This window comes from Engystomops pustulosus, chromosome 4 (assembly GCF_040894005.1).
Source record: "Engystomops pustulosus chromosome 4, aEngPut4.maternal, whole genome shotgun sequence".
Lineage (NCBI taxonomy): Eukaryota > Metazoa > Chordata > Amphibia > Anura > Leptodactylidae > Engystomops > Engystomops pustulosus.
This window is the reverse complement of record NC_092414.1, coordinates 19,271,024-19,292,920: the sequence shown is the minus strand read 5'-3', so window position 1 is coordinate 19,292,920 and position 21,897 is coordinate 19,271,024. Positions and strand designations below refer to the sequence as shown.

The 21,897-nt window shown below is 45.7% G+C and overlaps 1 protein-coding gene across 1 annotated transcript; it reads left to right on the top strand.

The window, feature by feature from the left end:
- Positions 1-983: 983 nt before the first annotated feature.
- Positions 984-13,483, top strand: NDUFA9 (NADH:ubiquinone oxidoreductase subunit A9). Its single transcript, XM_072145410.1, has 11 exons — positions 984-1,136; positions 2,398-2,568; positions 2,782-2,879; positions 3,266-3,357; positions 3,930-4,071; positions 5,695-5,797; positions 6,327-6,394; positions 6,470-6,546; positions 9,110-9,205; positions 11,676-11,742; positions 13,247-13,483. The coding sequence occupies exons 1-11, from the start codon at positions 1,088-1,090 to the stop codon at positions 13,415-13,417; spliced, it is 1,134 nt and encodes a 377-aa protein (XP_072001511.1). The 5' UTR covers positions 984-1,087; the 3' UTR covers positions 13,418-13,483.
- Positions 13,484-21,897: the final 8,414 nt, after the last annotated feature.

Genomic DNA, 21,897 nt, shown 5'->3' with positions numbered 1-21,897 from the left:
TTTATCTTCTAGTGATTTAACAAAGTAAATTTTCACCTTTAATTTAAAGGGGTTGTCCAGCAGGGACATACAGTATACACCAAGATACATCAGTTTATACCCCTTAAACATGAATGCTCATCTCATCCTATTATGTCTTTGTTTCAGTCAGAGTTTCCAAATCCAGTGTATAATCCTACAATAAAATAAGATTCCGGCTGCCTGGGGTCAACACTAGGGGGAGCCAAGTGAGTCCAAAGTCCTAGGACGCCATTTTATTTCAGAAAAAAGCGGTAAAACAACCTTTAAGACCATGTCTGGAACATGGCCGCCATTTTGGATCATGAGGAGATATTTCCAATCATATGTAACAGATCAAAGAAAAGCAAAATAGTCACAGAAATCGATTGTCGCAATCCGATTTCCAATATCTCTTAGAATATGAAAGCTTTTACCTCAGAAAGTTGCAAAAACAATCATTATGAACGTGGATGAGAGTTTGTGGAGAATCTGTGTGGTGAGGACATTGGAACCACAGCAGATATTGCGAATATGATTGCGGCAATCGCTTTCTGAGACAATTCTGGTCTTCTATGATCTGATACTTTTCCTTTGATCCAAAATGGCGGCTTTCAAGATGGCGGTCATGTTCCGGAAATGGCCTAAAAGACAGGATATGTCTGAGACCGAATAAAATTAGGGAGACTGGAAGATGAAGGGAGGCAGACATATTGCGTAAACATTAGAGATGACCACCAACAGGGATTTGTGGTGAATTTTGAGAAGGGAGACCACCCTTCTCAATATTGGAAAACCCAGCTTTCCCAGGCACTTATTGTTATGTTTTTTGCCACCTTTTATTAATTTGTGAGGAGATATATTACAAAATAAATAATATATTACTAAAATAATTCTTTATTGCGTGTTTTTAAGCAGAAACGTCACTTCAGTTATCAGAGCAGATTTATAATTAGGAACAGCAGAAAAACACCGCAGGCTGCAGTTACGCCGCTTTGGCCGCTAGGTGGAGTCTTTGAGCTGCGTCCAAACATAAACGCGTTGCTCTCGGCTTCCGTCGTTCGCGCAGGCTTGTGGGATCTCGGAAAAGATGGCGGTGATTATCCTCTGCAGGGCGGCCGGTGCCCGGGCAATGTCACGTAAGTCATCCGGGAACAGCGCGGATATAGGAGGACCGAGACCACGGCTGTCATTATATGTATCCCGCTATGTATACACTGCGGACTGACACCACATCAGCGCCCTGCATAAGGCACTACATGTCCCAGCAAGTCTCTCCACTGATGCTGTATTATACTCCACAGCTGCACTCACTATTCTGCTGCTGGTGCAGTCACTGTGTACATACATGACATTACTTATCCTGTACTGATCCTGAGTTACATCCTGTATTATACTCCAGAGCTGCACTCACTATTCTGCTGCTGGTGCAGTCACTGTGTACATACATGACATTACTTATCCTGTACTGATCCGGAGTTACATCCTGTATTATACCCCAGAGCTGCACTCACTATTCTGCTGCTGGTGCAGTCACTGTGTACATACATGACATTACTTATCCTGTACTGACCCTGAGTTACATCCTGTATTATACTCCAGAGCTGCACTCACTATTCTGCTGGTGCAGTCACTGTGTACATACATGACATTACTTATCCTGTACTGATCCTGAGTTACATCCTGTATTATACTCCAGAGCTGCACTCACTATTCTGCTGCTGGTGCAGTCACTGTGTACATACATGACATTACTTATCCTGTACTGATCCTGAGTTACATTCTGTATTATACCCCAGAGCTGCACTCACTATTCTGCTGCTGGTGCAGTCACTGTGTACATACATGACATTACTTATCCTGTACTGATCCTGAGTTACATCCTGTATTATACTCCAGAGCTGCACTCACTATTCTGCTGCTGGTGCAGTCACAGTGTACATACATGACATTACTTATCCTGTACTGATCCTGAGTTACATCCTGTGTTACACCCCAGAGCTGCACTCACTATTCTGCTGCTGGTGCAGTCACAGTGTACAGGCAGTCCCTGGGTTACATACAAGATAGGGTCTGAAGGTTTGTTCTTAAGTTGAATTTGTATGTAAGTCGGAACTGTATATTTTATCATTGTAATCCCAGCCAGAACTTATTTGGTCTCTGTGATAATTGGATTTTAAAAATGTTGGGTTGTCATAAGAACCAGGATTAACAATAAAGCTTCATTACAGACGCCTGTGATAATTCTATAGCTAGGACTAAAGTACAATAAATTACCAATGTCCAGAGGTCCGTTTGTAACTAGGGGTCGTATGTAAGTCGAGTGTTCTTAAGTAGGGGACCGCCTGTACATACATGAGGATGAGACCCTTCTAACATTCCGTTTGTCTTCTTTTTTAGGCCCACAGCTCTCGTCACTGGCCGCCTCTGTTCCCGTGGTCCTGCAGCAGAGGAATGTACATCACTCTGTCATTCCTCATGGCAAGCCGGGGCGCTCTGCAGTCAGCGGGGTGGTCGCCACAGTCTTTGGAGCGACAGGATTTCTGGGGCGCTATGTTGTCAATAGATTAGGTAATGTAATGTACCTGGAGGCAGTGTGTGTGTCAGTACCCTCCTGCAGCCACCAGGGGCCGCTGTTTGCATCTGAATATTCTGCAGTTCTAAATGGAGCACTATTCATGGATAGGTAAAAGGGGCTTTTATTCAGAACTCCCCCCCCCCCCCCCCCAGTGGTTAACCCCTTAAAGTGATAAGTGTTTAATTCACTCTTCTTCTATATTTCAGGACGTATCGGCTCACAGGTCATCATCCCTTACAGATGTGACCAGTACGACGTCATGTATCTCCGACCTATGGGTGATCTGGGACAGTTACACTTCATGGTAGGTGTCTAAATTCTCTTAAAGGGGGGACAACCTGTTGATATTGGGAGACCTAACTACTTTGACCCCTCCTACTGATCACAAGAACTGGTCCCCTGGCATCAGACTCTCATTGACCAGCAAATTATCCCTTTATCGAGTTTTTAATTGCAGGGATGCCCCTATAAAGCTACACCCAGAAGTGTTCTCTGGGATTAAACAGCGCCACACCTGTCCTCAGTCTGTATCTGGTATTGCAGCTTTACTTGGTAATAGTGATTGGGGTTGAACTGCAATATGACACACAACGTCTGTGTAAATGTGGCACCTGTTTTGGAAGGAAACTTCACAGTTTTAGATGTAGATTTTAAGATCCGGCCACAAAATGAATTTTTTTTTTTTTTTAGGAATGGGATCCGAGGGATAGAGACTCCACCAGGCAGGCGCTGCAGCACTCCAATGTGGTCATCAACCTTGTGGGGAAGGAGTGGGAGACAAGGTAAGTTCACCCCATATAGGGGATCACTGGGGGTCTGACTGCTGGGACCTTCAATAATCACTAAAAAAGACCTGAAGCCAGTGATCGGGAAAGCACTGATCACTACGGTTACTGTTGGGTGTTTGCTGCATGGAGGGAGCTTAAAGGGGTATGACCACAAAAACAAGATTGTTAAATATACTCAGGATAACAGAATAACACATTCTAATAATAATTCTTTGTTTCAGTTGCCTCGGAATCTGACTGTAAATATCCTGAGTATGGTGGGCAGGGCAGATTCTTCTCATGAATAGCTTCTCTTGTCTGCACACTGCAGTGTGATCTATGCCCCTTCCCCTCCATTATAAAACAGCTCAGACACTTCTTGCCAGCAAGCAGCAGTGATGGCACTGAGTGATAGGAGTTAAGGGCCTGGAGGGAGGAGCAGGACTCATTGTCATTGTAGTCTTAGAACCTAGAGTTCTGCTCCTCCCTTCAGGTCCTGCACAAAGTATAATCCAATGAATCATCTGTGATTGGAGTGTTCCTTTAAGGGGTTAATAAACGCTTGCCATTTCTTTCTCCCTTTTTAGAAATTTCAAATTCGATGACGTATTTGTCAATATTCCAAAAGAAATCGCAACGTTGGCCCAGGAAGCGGGAGTGGAGAAGTTCATCCACCTTTCCCATCTCAATGCCGACATGAAGAGTCCTTCAAAGCTGCTGAGGAATAAGGTGAGATGGAGCCTTCAAGGAAAATAAACTATGGAGGAGCTCCTAAAAATGACACCCTGTGAGGGGACTTGGTTCAGCTTCGCAATTTACCATCAAAATCCATTATGATAAACCAGGGACTTCTCATAGATCCTGGCACCGGGACTGTTGTAATCTTCTTATATTTTATATTCATGGTCTCCTCCCTTCTAAAAATCAACTTTAACATTATGCTAATGAGTCGGAAGGGCTCTAGGGGTGTTGTTACCAGAGCCCCTCCTTGCTGTAGCTTACACAGTGCAGTAGCACTTCCTCCTCCTACTGTGGGAGATTATATCAGGCAATGGGAGGAGGAAGTGCTGAAGGAGCAGCGATGTAGGGGGGAGACAGTGTAACAGCCTGTGAAGCTACATCACGGAGGGGTAAAAACTCTAAGAGCCCTTCTTGCTCACAAGCATAATTATAATAGTTGATTTTAGAAGGCAGGAGGCCATGGATAACAAATATAAGAAGATAGCTACAGTCACAGTGCCTGGATCTATGAGTAAGTGTCCCCTTTTTATCATGAATTTTGATGGGACGTTTCCAGTATATATTGAAACAAAACTACCGATATAGTTTACTAAAATTTAAACTACACATACTTGTCTACCGCCATGATCGCAGGGACGCGATGTCCGGAGCTCCGGGCTGTTAATTTATTCACGTCTCTCATGTGTCGTCACCTCCCTTCCCTGCAGGGAGAAGTGACGTTACACATTAGACGTGAATAATTAAACATGAATAAACATTAAAGGGGTTTTTCCACGAAGAAAAGTTAGGCCCTATTCACAGGATAGGGCATAACTTGCTGATTAGTGGGGGTCTCGGTGCTGAGACCCCAACAGATCACGAAAATATGGGGTCTCGCCTCCCTCCTTTGGACCCCTCGTCGCTCCGTCAGAGTAATGGAGCAGACCGTTCTGCACCATTAATCTCTATGGAGCTGGCGCAGATCGGTGAGCGCAAAGCTCGGCAATTTCCGTCAGAAACAGAGAAATACTAAAGTGGAACAGTCATGCGCGGCCGTCTGCTCCATTAGTCTGACGGAGCAACGAGGGGTCCAACTGAGGTACGTGGGACCCCTCGTTTCCCCGCACTGAGACCCCCACTGATCAGCAAGTTAGGCCCTATCCTGTGGATAAGGCTTAACTTTTCTTTGTTGGAAAAATCCCTTTAAGACTGCAGGAGCTGCACCTCTAAAGCGGCCTCCCCTTTTAGGGTCTGTGGACCTTGATGTGATGGCAAGTCCCATCACTATGCATCAAATAGGAACGTCTTCTTTAAGGGGTTGAGAAACATGGTTGCTTTTGTAAAAACAGCTCCTCTCCTGACCGTGGGTAGTTCCTGGTATTGCAACTCAGCTCCATTAATTTCTGTACCGCGGAGCTGCAGTACCGGCACCAACCATGGTCAGGTGTGGCGCTGTCTATGAAGAGAGCGGCCATGATTTTTAACCTGTGGAGAACCTATTATGTGCACGCAGACCTGATCCAATGCCTCATGACTGCAGGATCGGTCTACCAGTCGATGAGGACCGCGTTGCGCTACTGTCAATGACCTTTTATATCATTGTAATTTAACTCTTCGTTGCCCTGTCTACAGGCGGTGGGGGAGGAAGCTGTTAGAGAAGCCTTTCCCGAAGCCGTTATCCTGAGGCCCGCGGAGATATACGGTCGGGAAGACAAGTTCCTAAATTATTACGCAAGTATGTCCGATTTTTCTTTTCTCGAATTCTTTTGAGTTACTGATTGGTGGATCCTATAGCTCAGTGGTGGTGAACCTATGGCACTGGTGCCAGAGGCGGCACTCGGAGCCCTCTCTGTTGGCACCTAGGACAGAATAAAGTTCACCAGACAGAACTACAGAACTCAAAGAATCTGCCTGCAGAATCTTCCTACAATGATAGAAGAGTTTGCCCTCCTCCTTTCAACTGTGTTGGTGTCCTTGGAAGGCTGAAGAATTGAAGGTTGTCAATGAACAAGGAGAAACACATTACTTCTTAAATTGCTGCGCTGGCACTTTGCAATAAATAAGTGGCTTTTGGTTGAAGTTTGGGCACTGAGGCTCAAAAAGGTTCGCCATCACTGCTATAGCTGGATACAATGCCTGTCACCACAGGACTAATTTAAAGGGGAACCATATATGCACATCCTGGCTCCGCCCCTCTGACGCTCTGAATATAGCATTGAAGCATTAATTAGCTTTTTTTTTTTTATTGTAACCCCTTGTTGCAGACATGCGCTGGTTCGGAGGCGTGCCGCTCATCTCTCTGGGCCAGAAGACGGTGAAGCAGCCCATCTATGTGAGTATAGGGAGCGTCATATGGCGGTATGTGCAGAGGACTGGGTCGCTTGGTTGTAACCTCGCTGCTTTACAGGTCGTGGACGTCGCCAAAGCCATCGTCAACATCATCAAAGACCCCGACTCAGCCGGAAAGACGTACGCCTTAGCTGGGTAAGTTTTAGGATGAGACAACAAGACTCTCCTGCTACTACACTGATAACAGCATTGTCCCAAGTTTGATTTGTTATCCCCTTATTACAGACGCATAATAATCTGATCAGATGAGGGGGGGGGGGTCCTACTGCAGGGGTCACATAAATCTGTCCCTCTTATAGACAGTGAATGCGAGTCCTGGAGAGACCTTATCGCTGTTCTCAGCAATTTCCCATAATAATACAATAGTGTGTTAGGACACATTCGCTGCCTTGTGTGGGTTTCCTCCGGGTCCTCCGGTTTCCTCCAACACTCCAAAACATACTGGTAGGATGATTAGATTGTGAGCCCCATGGGGACAGGGACCAATCTGACATGCTTTGTGCAGTGCTGCGTAATCTGTGTGTGCTATATAAATAAAGGAATTATTATTAACCTTAGTTCGATCAAGTAGTGAGCATGGGACCCCCATTACTCGTGATCAGTGGGGGTCCCAGCAGTCAGGTCTCCAGCGATCGGATTATTCTGTCGATAGGGAAATAATAATCAAACTTGGGACAACCCCTTAATGGGAATCTACCTTCAAAATCCATCATCAGGGACACTTACTCATAGATCCAGGCTTGTGACTGTGGTAATCTTCTTATATATGTCATCCATGGCCTCCTCCTATCTAAAGTCAACTTTTTAAAGAAGGATCCCAAAGGGGGAGTTACCGAGGCCCCTCTGTGCAGCAGATTCACAGGCTGTTACACTGTCTCCCCCCTGCTCCCTTAGCACTTTCCCTCTCTCAGCCTGTTGTAACCTCACTGTAGCAGAGGGAGTTTCGGCACACAGTGGTAGGGGGAAGTGCTGCACAGTGTAACAGCCTGTGAAGATGGAGCACAGTGAGGGTCTGGTAACACCCCCTGGATTATTAGCATGATTGTAAAAATTATTTTTACAAATTTATAAGAAAAAGATTTTGCACAATTTTAAAATGTTGATGCGAGTATTCCTCCTATTCATGGCACTGTAGAAAAATAATAAAAACCCCAAGAGTGTGCCATGCCACCTAGGAGCGGGGACTAGGGTCAGGCGAATACTCGCTTGGACTTCTGGGATTGGAGGGACTTCATATCTCTTCCATTTTTACCTGTTGATGACTCTTAGACACCGTAGTAGCAAAATACCCTGTTTCCCCTAAAATAATACATCCCCCGAAAATAAGACCTAGTACAAGTTTGTTCAGGCTTAGAAATATAAGGCCTCCCCTGAAAATAAGACCTAGTGTCAGCCATTGCAGCAGCTCCCCCCACGCCATACATTAGTATTAGTAAATCTTTTAGATGCTGCAGAAGTTGTCACACAGGGAAGATGTGTTGTGCTGCAGATGTGATCCCAGCTACTAGGATAAGAAGGGTCATTTATGGAAAGTGCTTTTACTAAACATGAGAGACTAGGGCCAAAGATTCTAATAGAAATGGAGTCACAAGAAATACAGCATGAAATTCAGAGTTTGGAGAGTCATAAGGATGTTAGAAAAGTAGATTTTTTGTTCAACGATAAATGTAAATTCTTGTTCATGGAAAAATCAGAATCCCCTGAAAATAAGACCTAGTTCCTCTTTAGGAGCAAAAAATTTATATAAGACACTGTCTTATTTTCGGGGAAACAGGGTAGACTGTGTATCAGGCCCCAAGGTTTTCCAATAATACATTTGGATGTGTTTCCCTGGTGGTCTGGATGCAGCGCTGAAAATGGCCTGGTGGTCTGGATGCAGCGCTGAAAATGGCCTGGTGGTCTGGATGCAGCGCTGAAAATGGCCTGGTGGTCTGAGCATGGCGCTGAAAATGGCCTGGTGGTCATGTGACTTCTGAAACTTATGGCCTGGGCAGTGGGGTAGGCTGGTTGCTGGGGGGGGCAGTTAGTTGGAACAAGGTATATTTGATGTATTATTTCACATTCCCTCTGCTCCAACCTGGATTAAGTTTAAAAGGAAAATGGAAAAACCCCTTTAAGCATCAGGTGAAGGTTATGGGTCATCAGTCAGGATGTGTGACCCGGGCCTCACTGATTTGGCTATATGGCGCTGGAAATGCACAGAGCAGTAGCTGCATATTCCTATACACTGCAGTACCCCAGCACTGCCACTGTAGTGTGGATGGAGCCTTAGATATGTCCCCCCTGTATAGCATCCATACACCATACACACCCTATTGACATGACCCAGACCTGCCAGGAGGGAGGACGTGCCCTCTAGTGGGGTCCACTGGTGATAAAGACGACGTGTTCTCCTCTTTCCCCAGGATCTTTTGGTCCGGCTGAGAGATGAAAACGTTCCATTAAGCCTTTTATCTCCCGTAGATCAGCGCCGGGTAATGTCCTGGCCGCAATGTGCAGCTGAGTGCAGGGAGGATCCTTCATTCTCACTGTAGATGTACAAGTAGGCGGCGGCCACTGTGCTGTCCTGTGTCCTCTTGTGTCATGGCTGACCTGCAGGGGGCGCCCTATGTCCTCCTCCTGATCTGCAGATCTATGAGGGTAACACCTGCTGCAATGTAATGACGTCACTTTATGTCTCTGTGTTTTGGTTTTTCAGACCCCATCGGTATCTTCTTCAGGACATGGTGAAATACATCTTTGCCGTAGCTCATAGACCTCTGCTGCCATATCCGCTGCCTCGCCCCTTGTATCAGTAAGTACACTTATACCATACAGGGGTACGACCTCTAGTGATCCACAGGAGCTGGGACCCCTTCATTCCAATCATTGATGGGGTCCTAGGATTCCTCCCTTCCCCACCATGATGAAAGCTTATCACAGGGCTGAAGTTTTTTCAAAAGGATGGGTCCCTTTTATGAAAGTTTAAAGGGAACCTGTCATCAGATTTTCCCTTTAAACTAGCAGCCCCCTCAGGTAGGGTATGAAATGTCCCTTCTAGAATTCCCTCTCATCCATTTACCTATAAAAAAAGAAAAATGTCATCCAAATTCATGTGACAATGAGCAGAGAAGAGTCATTTTTGGCCTGAGATGGATGAGCAGGGCTGTGGAGTCGATAAACCAAACTTTATTTTTCACTAAATCTAATATCCGACATTTATGCCCCTTTCACACTTGCGTTTTTCACGCACGTTTTCTGCGCGTGCTTTTGACGCGCAGAACTTGCATTGCACTCTGACCCATTGTAACCAATGGGTCTTTTCAGACTTGCATTTTTTTTAACGCGCATTTAAATCTCTTGCAAGTCACACGTGTGAAAAAAGCACCATACAAGTCTATGGAGATGCATCAAAAAGGCATTGCACTCTGAGACACACGCAAGTGCAATGCGTTTTTCACGCATCAATTGCCATAGAAAAGTTAGAGCTCAGTCCATTTCACGCGCATTATCTGCATGTGAAAAACGCATTGAAATTGCATTGAAAACGCGCGTAAAAAACTGAGACACTGAACAAACTCTGACTGAAAACTGACTGAAAACTTGCACTCTGATGTAAAATGTGCGTTTTTCACTGACCAAACCCTGATCGCTCCCTGATCAAACTCTGACGTGATCTGCAACGCAAGTGTGGAAGGGGCCTAACTCTGTAATCCTGTTTTCCTGGTCCCTCTAGCAGGGCTGAGATAAATGCGGCCGTTCCTCACCCCAGGGCCTTATTCCTCTGATCTGTAGGGGAGAAACTTCACTACTGAGCATGTACATAAAGTGCAGCCACATTCATCTCAACTAAAAGCCTAGAAGAGGGTGCACAGGCCGTGCCACAGGCTAATGGTGCAGGAGGCCGGGTAGTGGTGATTGCAGCTGAGAAGTCCTCAATGCTCCCAGGTCCTCTTCTGCCGCTCCGCTCTGTGTCCTCATGCTGGACACTGCTCTGGGTCTTGCACAAGGCAGTTACAACCAGAGTGGCTCAGGGGAGCTGGAGAGGACCCAGGAGTGGTAAGTACTTGTCAGCCGTGGTCTGCGGCTGCTCTATGTGTTGTGGCTCCTGACACTGGTTGTATGTGTCGAGGTCAGGACCCAGAGCAGAGCGCCCTCAGTAGTGGTAAGTACTTCTCAGCTAGTACTGTACTGCTCCTGGGTTCTCTCCTGCTTCTGGTACTGTCCTGCTCCAGAACCTCTCCTGCTTCTCCACTCTGTGTCCTGACTCCGTACAATGGTTGTATTTGGCGGCGCAGGAGCCAGAGCTGAGTTGCCCAGGGGAGCTGGAGAGGACCCAGGAGTGGTAAGTACTAAGTGTCAGCCGCACTATACTGCTCCGAGTTTTCTCTTGCTCCTGAAGCAGTTCCGCTCCCTGCTCCGGGTCCTCTCCTGCCACTCTCCTCAGCTATGTGTCCTGATGCTTGTTGTATGTGTCAGGACCCAGGAGTGGTAAGTACTTGTCAGCTGTACTGTACTGCTCCTAGGGCTTTTATCTTCCGCCCTATAGCACTTAGGAACATGTTGCTGGTGTTATATTAAAGATAAGTGTCTCATCTTTCTGATCACATCAGATGTGTCATTCTGTGACCTGCACAACCGGAGATGGATTTTGGATTTTTATCTGATACTCACAATTTCAACTATGTCTCTAACTTCCTGCACCTCCCGTTTTATAGATCACTGATTACAGAGTTGAAAGATGAGCTCCTTCTCTTTAATATGTCATCAGAAGCATTATTCTAGGTGCTATGGAACTGACAATCGGGGTGTCTGAAGGGACATGACTCCTATATCCTCTAAAATTGACTCCTCTCTGGCAAAATATGACTCTTCTCTGATCATTGTCACGAGAATTTCAAAGGTGAACGGGTGAGACTTCACACGAAAGTGGGAATTGCAGAAATGACATTTTATCCCCAACCTGCGAGTTGAAGGTCAAGAGCTGGATTCCTAATTCTGGATTGGGTGGACTGGTGCTCCCCAGTGGAATAGAGGAGTCCCTGTAATTGGGGATATAGTTAGTTTTCCTCCATAAGATTAGTGTACAATGTCTACAACTTCCCACAATGCAAAGCACCTGGAGGCAGCAATGGATGATGGGGGATTTTGGTTCTGAATCCTGCAGAATTGTGAGCGCAGCTGGATAGTGAAGTGTGGCTGCAAAATTTTGGTGCAATTCTTCAGTCGGTAAATTTAGCGATTAGTCTTACTAATAGTGACTCCTCCTTCCTTCCTCCTTGTAGTTTGGTCGCTCGCTTCTTCGAACTGAATCCGTTTGACAAGTGGACGAGCCGCGACAAAGTGGACCGAGTGAGTAGAACCTTCCCTGTCCAATTACAGACAGCCATTGTTATGCTCTTAAAGGGATCTACCATACAAAGCTGCAGCCAGTGTTAGGTATTGTCCCTGTACAGATGTGTAATCATACCTTTATGTGTGTTGTTAGTAGCTGCAGGACTGTGAAATATGGATTTATATTCCAGGATTCTAGCACTGGAGGTATGTCCTCTCACTGCTGTGCTCTCTGTAGCCAATGTTAGGTATTGTCCCAGGAGAGATGTGTAATCAGACCTTTCTGTGTGGTGTTAGTAGCAGCAGGACTGATAAATACAGATTTATAATCCAGGATAGTAGTTTGGGCCGGTCCTCACACTGCTGTGTTCTTGGTTTCTCTGCACAGCCCTTATCCTATGAGCATTGTGTAAAAACGGTGGCAGTCTGTTGGGTTCAATGCTACAGCAGTCGCACAGAAAGGTAGGTGGCTTTAGAGCCATTAAATGCACAGACCACAGCAGTGTGAGGACACAACCCCTGTACACAATAATAATCTTTATATAGTGCCATCAAATTTCCCTGGAATATAAATGCGTATTTCACAGTCCTGCTGCTACTAACACAACACACACATCTCTACTGGGACAATACTCGGCACAGGCTGCAACTGAATGCAAAGGGATTGGAGCACAGCAGTGTGAGGATAGATAAAGGCATATTAAGACGTTATTTTAAATATCACAGTCCTGCTGCTACTAAGAACACACAAAGGTATGATTACACAGATCACCAGGGACAATAACCCAATACAGGCTGCAGCTGAATACAGTAGGATGAGGTCACACCCCCTTTGCTATAATCCTGGAATATAAATCCATAGTAGCAACAGGACTGTGAAATAATAAAACATGCAAAGGTAATAATTACACAGATCTCCTGGGACAAACCCCAACACTGGCTGCAGCTGAATACAGAAACCTCACACCGAGAACAGACCCCAATACCACAATCCTGGAAGGTGAATCCATAACTCACAGTCCTGCTGCTACTAACAAAGCACACAAAGGTCTGATTACACGTCTTATCACATCTCTCCAAGGTCAATACCCAACACTGGCTGCAGCTTAATGCAGAGAATTCGGAGAACAGCAGTGTGAGGATATGTTACAATCATGGAATATAAATCCACATCTCACAGTCCTGCTGCTACTAACAAAAGTAAAAAAACTAACACAGGGGTCTGATTACAAAGCTCTCCAAAGGTCAGTACCCTACACTGGCTGCAGCCTAATGCAGAGAATTCGGAGAACAGCAGTGTGAGGAGATGTTACAATCATGGAATATAAATCTATATATCACAGTTCTGCTGCTACTAACAACATACATTGCACCGATCTCCACGACCGATATTTAACAGACTCTGCATAGAGCACAGAAGGGTGAGAACAGACTTGGATAGATGTGACAGCTATTCCTCCTGACTCTTCCCATACACATGCACACACCACTATAACACCATTCTTGTTGCTTTACTCCCTAGTTCCACATCACAGACAAGAAGTACCCCGACCTCCCCGGCCTGGAGGACCTCGGCATCCTCCCGACCCCCCTGGAGCAGAAGGCCATCGAGGTCCTGCGCCGTCACCGGAAATACCGCTGGCTGGACGCTGAGCTGGACGTGGCTAAGCCTGCCACCCCTGTGCACTTCTGAGCGAGACTCGTGCTGACACCTCCCGTGTACATACATAACTATTAAATATCGGTATTGTCGCCTTTATCTGCTTGTGTTTATCATTTGATTCCGCATTCTACTTAGATCCTTTGACCCCCACGATCATCTTGATAGTAAGTGTCCAGCTTCCCTGCAGCGCCTCCGCAGGAGATGCCAAGTATTACACTGTGTCCATTCAAATCATTGAGCTCTCTGGACCCTTCCTGAGAGAAACGTTTTGAGTCCCGATCGGTAATCGTGGTTGAGGAGGGACTATTGGGCAGCTCAAAGCGGAGAGATCAGAGCACAGCAGTGTGAGGACACACCCCAACATTAAAGGGAGCAGCTGGTGGAATCTAATAACTGAGTTCGAGGGTGCTGATTTTTTTTTAACCATGGAGCAGATATAGGTGTCTGTCTGTAGTGGAGTTACAGACGGGTGCAGGCACCCTGGTCAGCGGGCCTTAAAGCTCCTATATGGGGCCTCTTAAAGGGACGGTACTTAAGGGAAATCTACCATGAAAATCCATCATGATAATCAAGAGACATTGCTCATTGATCCAGGACCCGTGACTGTGGTAATCTTCTTATACGTGGCTTCCTCCTTTCTAAAATCAACTTTTAAAATTATTGATCAAGGAGTTGTTACTAGAGCCCCTCTGTGCAGTAGCTTCACAGTCTGTTACACTGTGCAGGAGGACATCTTTCCGTCCCTCTGCCTGCTGTAATCACAAGACAGCAGAGGAAGTTCCAGCACACTGTGAGAGGTTCTACAGCACAGAGGGGCTCTGGTAACACCCACCAGGAGCCTTTTGACTTATTAGCATAGTTTTAAAAGTTGACAGTAGAAGGAAGGAGGTCATGGATAACAAATATAAGACGATTATCACAGTCACGGTGCCTGGATCTATGAATAAGTGTCCCTGGTTTATCATGATGGATTTTATTTTTTTTTAAAGGGATTGTCTAAGGACTGAAAATATGGCTGCTTGCTTACAAAAAACAGCGCCACACCTGACCTAGGATAGTGTGTGATTATTGAAACTAAACTTGAGCTGCAATACCGGCACCGGGTGTGGCGCGTTTTTTTTTTTTTTTTTTTTTTTATAAGACTCCCCCTTTAAGCAGACATCACTTCAGTGCACCAAATCGTGTAAATCTTCCCCTTTAAGACAGTGAACACTACTGCCAGGCCCAAGTCAAGCCAGATCCAGTTTCAAAGTGATTTTGGGGAACATCCGTCGCCGACTCATCCGAGGAGAATCCTGGCAACTTCAAGGAATATCAAGATCCGAGGGTCAATGTCCGGCCGGGGGGCGGGGGGGGGGGTCACACAATCCAATCTCCGCTTCTTGTATCACTTACTCAAGTTCAAAGAGAAACTCGAGGAGATCGACTCTTCCGGGGGGTGAAAATAGAAACACAAAGTGATAAGATCCGTATGTAGACAGGAGCATAAATAACGGGCAAGCGGAGGGGGACTTCACGGGTGGGGAGGGGGCACAGGTGGGCAGAGGGGTGCTTCCATCTGCTCTTTGTTATTCCTTACATCTGGTGTGTACATCAAAGGGATCATCGTAAACACCTCATTTACATATGTAGAGACGACACGAGACGAGTCACTTTTCTATTTTTATACAGTATATATATATATATATATATTCTATTTATATCACATATGCACTCGCACTCTAAACACCAGCGAGTTGCCCTAACAGTCTGTATTAGAGTGCAAGCTCTTGGCAGCAGGATGTAGATTAGTGCTAGGCCTCACACTGCTGTGCTCTGTGCACCTATGACCTGTTCTGAGAAGACTGCAGACTCTGGTTGGGCACTACAGCAGTCACTGAAAGCAGAAAGGAGGAGCCAGAGGGCAGTTCAATGTACACATAAAGGAGCACAGCAGTGTGAGGACACCCCCCCCCCTCCAGTACAATCCTGGAATATAAACCCATATTTCTCAGTCCTGCGCCTTCTAACAACATACATAGGTCTGATTACACATCTTTCCAGGGACAAAGCTTTAACACTGACTGCAGAGAGCACAGAATACAGCAGTGTGAGAACATGTTACGGTGCACATGGAGAAGTTACAAACCTGGAATAAAAATCCATGTTTCACAGTCCTGCTGCTACTAACAACATACACAAAGACCTGATTACGCATCTCTGCAGGGACAATGCTTTACACTGGCTGCAGAGAGCACAGCAGTGTGAGGACACACCTCGTCCCGTACAATCCTGGAATATAAATCCATATTTCTCAGTCCTGCTCCATCTAACAACATACATAGGTCTGATTACACATCTCTCCAGGGACAAAGCTTTACACTGACCGCAGAGAGCACAGACTACAGCAGTGTGAGAACAGGTTCCACTGCGAATGGAAAAGCTACAATCCTGGAATATAAATCCATATGTCTCAGTCCTGCTGCTACTAACAATATACACAAAGGCCCGATTACACAGATCACCAGGGACAATGCTTTAAACTGGCCGCAGAGAGAATATAAAGCCACATCTCACAGTCCTGCTGCTACTAACAACATATACAAAGGTATGATTACAAATCTGTCCAGGAACTATGCTTAACACTGCCTGCAGAGAGCACAGCAGTGTCAGGATACACTCCAGTGCATTAGGAGAAGCTACAATCCTGGAATATAAATCCATGTTTCACAGTCCTGCTGCTACTAACAACATACACAAAGACCTGATTACGCATCTCTGCAGGGACAATGCTGTACACTGGCTGCAGAGAGCACAGCAGTGTGAGGACATAAAATATAAATCCATGATTCACAGTCCTGCTGCTACAAATGAAACACACAACATGTGAGTACAGAAACACTCCTAATCGCTGGTTGTAGTATAGTTGGTTCCTTTAAATAAAACTATAAGTGTAATAGTAGATTTTGGATGGATTTCCTGTATTCTGCACAGCTGTGATATACCCAGGACTGTCAGGACCTGTCAGGACTGCCAGGACCTTCACCTCGGCTCTGATCTATATCTTGGCCGCAGCCTTTGGCTTGTTCCTTGGCCATTTTCCGTTCACTTCTTACTTTTTACTAGATGAGGTTTCTTCATCTTCCAAGTTAACATTTCATTAAGTTTTCCCTGGGAAGGAGGCGACGCCAAGACCTGCGCCGTCACATCTGGATTTATTTCCAGTTACACTTCTGTCATCGATACAACCAGGAGTGTGTGACGTGGGCGGACATGGGCCCTGGTGTCCCAGAGGACCCAAATATTATACATGTTACAGGTATTGTATAGGGCATGTGGCATCTAAGGGGGGGGGGCAGATCTTACCAGGGTTACAGGCCCCTGGGCAATGTCTTGAACTTGAGTATATAGTGCCCTGTTTTACTCAGTAGTAGTATGGAGGGAACATGCTTGATGGTTACTGAGTGTTACAGATGAGTGTGATGTGGTGGCATCAAATCAGGAAGAGGACACAAGTGTAATAAACACTAGTTATTAGAGGAATCAGCTTGACAGTTACACTTCTTGGTCGAGGCACTGACATGGTGGTTACACTTCTTGGTAGAGGCGCTAGCATGGTGGTTACACTTCTTGGTAGAGGCGCTAGCATGGTGGTTACACTTCTTGGTAGAGGCACTAGCATGGTGGTTACACTTCTTGGTAGAGGCACTAGCATGGTGGTTACACTTCTTGGAAGAGGCACTAGCATGGTGGTTACACTTCTTGGTAGAGGCAATAACATGGTGGTTACACTTCTTGGTAAAGGCACTAACATGGTGGTTATACTTCTTGGTAGAGGCACTGACATGGTGGTTACACTTCTTGGTAGAGGCGCTAGCATGGTGGTTACACTTCTTGGTAGAGGCACTGGCATGGTGGTTACACTTCTTGGTAGAGGCACTGATATGGTGGTTACACTTCTTGGTAGAGGCACTGACATGGTGGTTACACTTCTTGGTAGAGGCAATAACATGGTGGTTACACTTCTTGGTAGAGGCACTGACATGGTGGTTACACTTCTTGGTAGAGGCACTGACATGGTGGTTACACTTCTTGGTAGAGGCACTGACATGGTGGTTACACTTCTTGGTAGAGGCAATAACATGGTGGTTACACTTCTTGGTAAAGGCACTGACATGGTGGTTACACTTCTTGGTAGAGGCACTAGCATGGTGGTTACACTTCTTGGTAGAGGCACTGACATGGTGGTTACACTTCTTGGTAGAGGCAATAACATGGTGGTTACACTTCTTGGTAAAGGCACTGACATGGTGGTTACACTTCTTGGTAGAGGCAATAACATGGTGGTTACACTTCTTGGTAGAGGCACTGACATGGTGGTTACACTTCTTGGTAGAGGCACTAACATGGTGGTTACACTTCTTGGTAGAGGCACTGACATGGTGGTTACACTTCTTGGTAGCGGCACTAGCATGGTGGTTACACTTCTTGGTAGCGGCACTAGCATGGTGGTTACACTTCTTGGTAGAGGCACTAACATGGTGGTTACACTTCTTGGTAGAGGCACTAGCATGGTGGTTACACTTCTTGGTAGAGGCACTAACATGGTGGTTACACTTCTTGGTAGAGGCACTGACATGGTGGTTACACTTCTTGGTAGAGGCACTAGCATGGTGGTTACACTTCTTGGTAGAGGCACTGACATGGTGGTTACACTTCTTGGTAGAGGCAATAACATGGTGGTTACACTTCTTGGTAAAGGCACTGACATGGTGGTTACACTTCTTGGTAGAGGCAATAACATGGTGGTTACACTTCTTGGTAGAGGCACTGACATGGTGGTTACACTTCTTGGTAGAGGAACTAGCATGGTGGTTACACTTCTTGGTAGAGGCACTAACATGGTGGTTACACTTCTTGGTAGAGGCACTGACATGGTGGTTACACTTCTTGGTAGCGGCACTAGCATGGTGGTTACACTTCTTGGTAGCGGCACTAGCATGGTGGTTACACTTCTTGGTAGAGGCAATAACATGGTGGTTACACTTCTTGGTAGAGGCACTAACATGGTGGTTACACTTCTTGGTAGAGGCACTGACATGGTGGTTACACTTCTTGGTAGAGGCACTAACATGGTGGTTACACTTCTTGGTAGAGGCACTAACATGGTGGTTACACTTCTTGGTAGAGGCACTAACATGGTGGTTACACTTCTTGGTAGAGGCACTAACATGGTGGTTACACTTCTTGGTAAAGGCACTAACATGATGGTTACACTTCTTGGTAAAGGCACTAACATGATGGTTACACTTCTTGGTAAAGGCACTAACATGGTGGTTACACTTCTTGGTAGAGGCACTAGCATGGTGGTTACACTTCTTGGTAGAGGCAATAACATGGTGGTTACACTTCTTGGTAGAGGCACTAACATGGTGGTTACACTTCTTGGTAGAGGCACTGACATGGTGGTTACACTTCTTGGTAAAGGCACTAACATGATGGTTACACTTCTTGGTAAAGGCACTAACATGGTGGTTACACTTCTTGGTAGAGGCACTAGCATGGTGGTTACACTTCTTGGTAGAGGCAATAACATGGTGGTTACACTTCTTGGTAGAGGCACTAACATGGTGGTTACACTTCTTGGTAGAGGCACTAGCATGGTGGTTACACTTCTTGGTAGCGGCACTAGCATGGTGGTTACACTTCTTGGTAGAGGCACTGACATGGTGGTTACACTTCTTGGTAGAGGCACTAGCATGGTGGTTACACTTCTTGGTAGCGGTACTAGCATGGTGGTTACACTTCTAGGTAGAGGCACTAGCATGGTGGTTACACTTCTTGGTAGAGGCCCTAGCATGGTGTTTACACTTCTTGGTAGAGGCACTAGCATGGTGGTTACACTTCTTGGTAGAGGCACTGACATGGTGGTTACACTTCTTGGTAGAGGCACTAACATGGTGGTTACACTTCTTGGTAGAGGCACTGACATGGTGGTTACACTTCTTGGTAGAGGCACTGGCATGGTGGTTACACTTCTTGGTAGAGGCAATAACATGGTGGTTACACTTCTTGGTAGAGGCACTGACATGGTGGTTACACTTCTTGGTAGAGGCACTAGCATGGTGGTTACACTTCTTGGTAGAGGCAATAACATGGTGGTTACACTTATTGGTAGAGGCACTGACATGGTGGTTACACTTCTTGGTAGAGGCACTGACATGGTGGTTACACTTCTTGGTAAAGGCACTAGCATGGTGGTTACACTTCTTCGTAGAAGCACTAGCATGGTGGTTACACTTCTTGGTAAAGGCACTGACATGCTGGTTACACTTCTTGGTAGAGGCACTGACATGGTGGTTACACTTCTTGGTAGAGGCACTGACATGGTGGTTACACTTCTTGGTAGAGGCACTAACATGGTGGTTACACTTCTTGGTAGAGGCACTGACACTGTGGTTACACTTCTTGGTAGAGGCACTGATATGGTGGTTACACTTCTTGGTAGAGGCACTAGCATGGTGGTTACACTTCTTGGTAGAGGTACTAGCATGATGGTTACACTTCTTGGTAGAGGCACTGATATGGTGGTTACACTTCTTGGTAGAGGCACTAACATGGTGGTTACACTTCTTGGTAGAGGCAATAACATGGTGGTTACACTTCTTGGTAGAGGCACTGACATGGTGGTTACACTTCTTGGTAGAGGCAATAACATGGTGGTTACACTTCTTGGTAGAGGCGCTAGCATGGTGGTTACACTTCTTGGTAGAGGCACTAGCATGATGGTTACACTTCTTGGTAGAGGCACTGACATTGTGGTTACACTTCTTGGTAGAGGCACTAACATGGTGGTTACACTTCTTGGTAGAGGCACTGACATTGTGGTTACACTTCTTGGTAGAGGCACTGATATGGTGGTTACACTTCTTGGTAGAGGCACTAGCATGGTGGTTACACTTCTTGGTAGAGGTACTAGCATGATGGTTACACTTCTTGGTAGAGGCACTGACATGGTGGTTACACTTCTTGGTAGAGGCACTGACATGGTGGTTACACTTCTTGGTAGAGGTACTAGCATGATGGTTACACTTCTTGGTAGAGGCACTGACATGGTGGTTACACTTCTTGGTAGAGGCCCCCTGTAGATATGAGATAGATAGATAGATAGATAGAAGGGTTCGGACCCCCCAGGACAGCGCAGGATGGGGGATACTTGAAATAATCCAGGGAACACAGAGCAGCCCCTTACATACACGGGGAGCCCCCCAAACTCCATGGAGATGTCATTCCTAGGTGGATTCTACTCCCAGACCCGGATTCTGCGTCTTAATGGAGTATTCTGCTTATCATGCGGCGGCACTTAAAGTGGAATGTATCACATCTCATGCGAATAGTCGTCCTAAATTATTTAGCGCTGCAGATTTCCTTTTCGGCTGCGTAATTTCTGAAAGATGTTTCGTTGGATTCAATCCTCCTTAATATTTATGAGGTGCAGTACCACTTCTCACCACTGTGATTGGCCAATGACATCTTTTCATAGGTTCTAATGCAACAGCGCCACCATCTGAGGACTTGTAATACTGGTATGGCAGGAGGGTCCTATGGCCCCTCAGACTTTAGGCCCTAGGGGGCGCCACTGCCTCTGCCCTGCCTATAGCTACACCATGGTAACTGTACTGAGCACAGGATTTAGTGACCCCCCTTTCAAGCTCTGCTACATGGGTCGGAGAATTTAACCTTTACCTCATTTCCCCTGTGTCCCCCCTAGGAGAGGCGGCCGCTCTGTTCTACTGGATGTCTCATCAGACGCCTCGGCTAAGTAAAGCTCCAGCATTTGTTGTTGATGCGGAGCCAGAGACAAACAGCCGACAGGAAAACCCTCGGAAACTAGAAGCCATATATTACTCCAATAACAGGAGGGGGAACATATGGGGGGTAATCCTAGACTTATGTCATTCCTAGATAGATAGATAGAGAGAAAGAAAGAAAGACAGGAGATAGATAGATAGATAGATAGATAGATAGATAGATATGAGCTAAATAGATAGATAGATAGATAGATAGATAGATAGATAGATAGATAGATAGATATGAGATAGATAGATAGATAGATATGAGATAGATAGATATGAGATAGATAGATATGAGATAGAAGAATAAAAAAGATTCCAAGCGGCACTGCTTAACACCTCCTGGTGGGTGCACGCTCAAACGGGCAGGCTAGAGCCCACAGTCAATGCAAATAGAAAAATAAGGCGGCACTCCAATATTGTGGGAAAAATCAAGTGGTTTTTATTCCCAAGTTGCTACGTTTCGGCCTCATCCGAAGCCTTTGTCAAGCAATAGTGAAAGTGCATACAGGATTTATATATAGGAAGTAGTTCATAAAATGGGTGGGGTATAGATATATACAGCGGTGTTATACATATACCAAACAGTGTTATAATATACAGGGCCAGTGATTGAATCTCATCTAATACATAGTAATATCTAGAATACCGTGAGTATTGTAGTGCAAATTATCCAAA

Coding starts and splice junctions, on each gene's coding strand:
- NDUFA9 (XM_072145410.1), top strand. CDS start 1,088: ATGGCGGTGATTATCCTCTGCAGGGCGGCCGGTGCCCGGGCAATGTCA. Junction 6,395..6,469: donor CGGTGAAGCAGCCCATCTAT/GTGAGTATAGGG, acceptor GCTGCTTTACAG/GTCGTGGACGTCGCCAAAGC. Junction 6,547..9,109: donor AAGACGTACGCCTTAGCTGG/GTAAGTTTTAGG, acceptor TTGGTTTTTCAG/ACCCCATCGGTATCTTCTTC.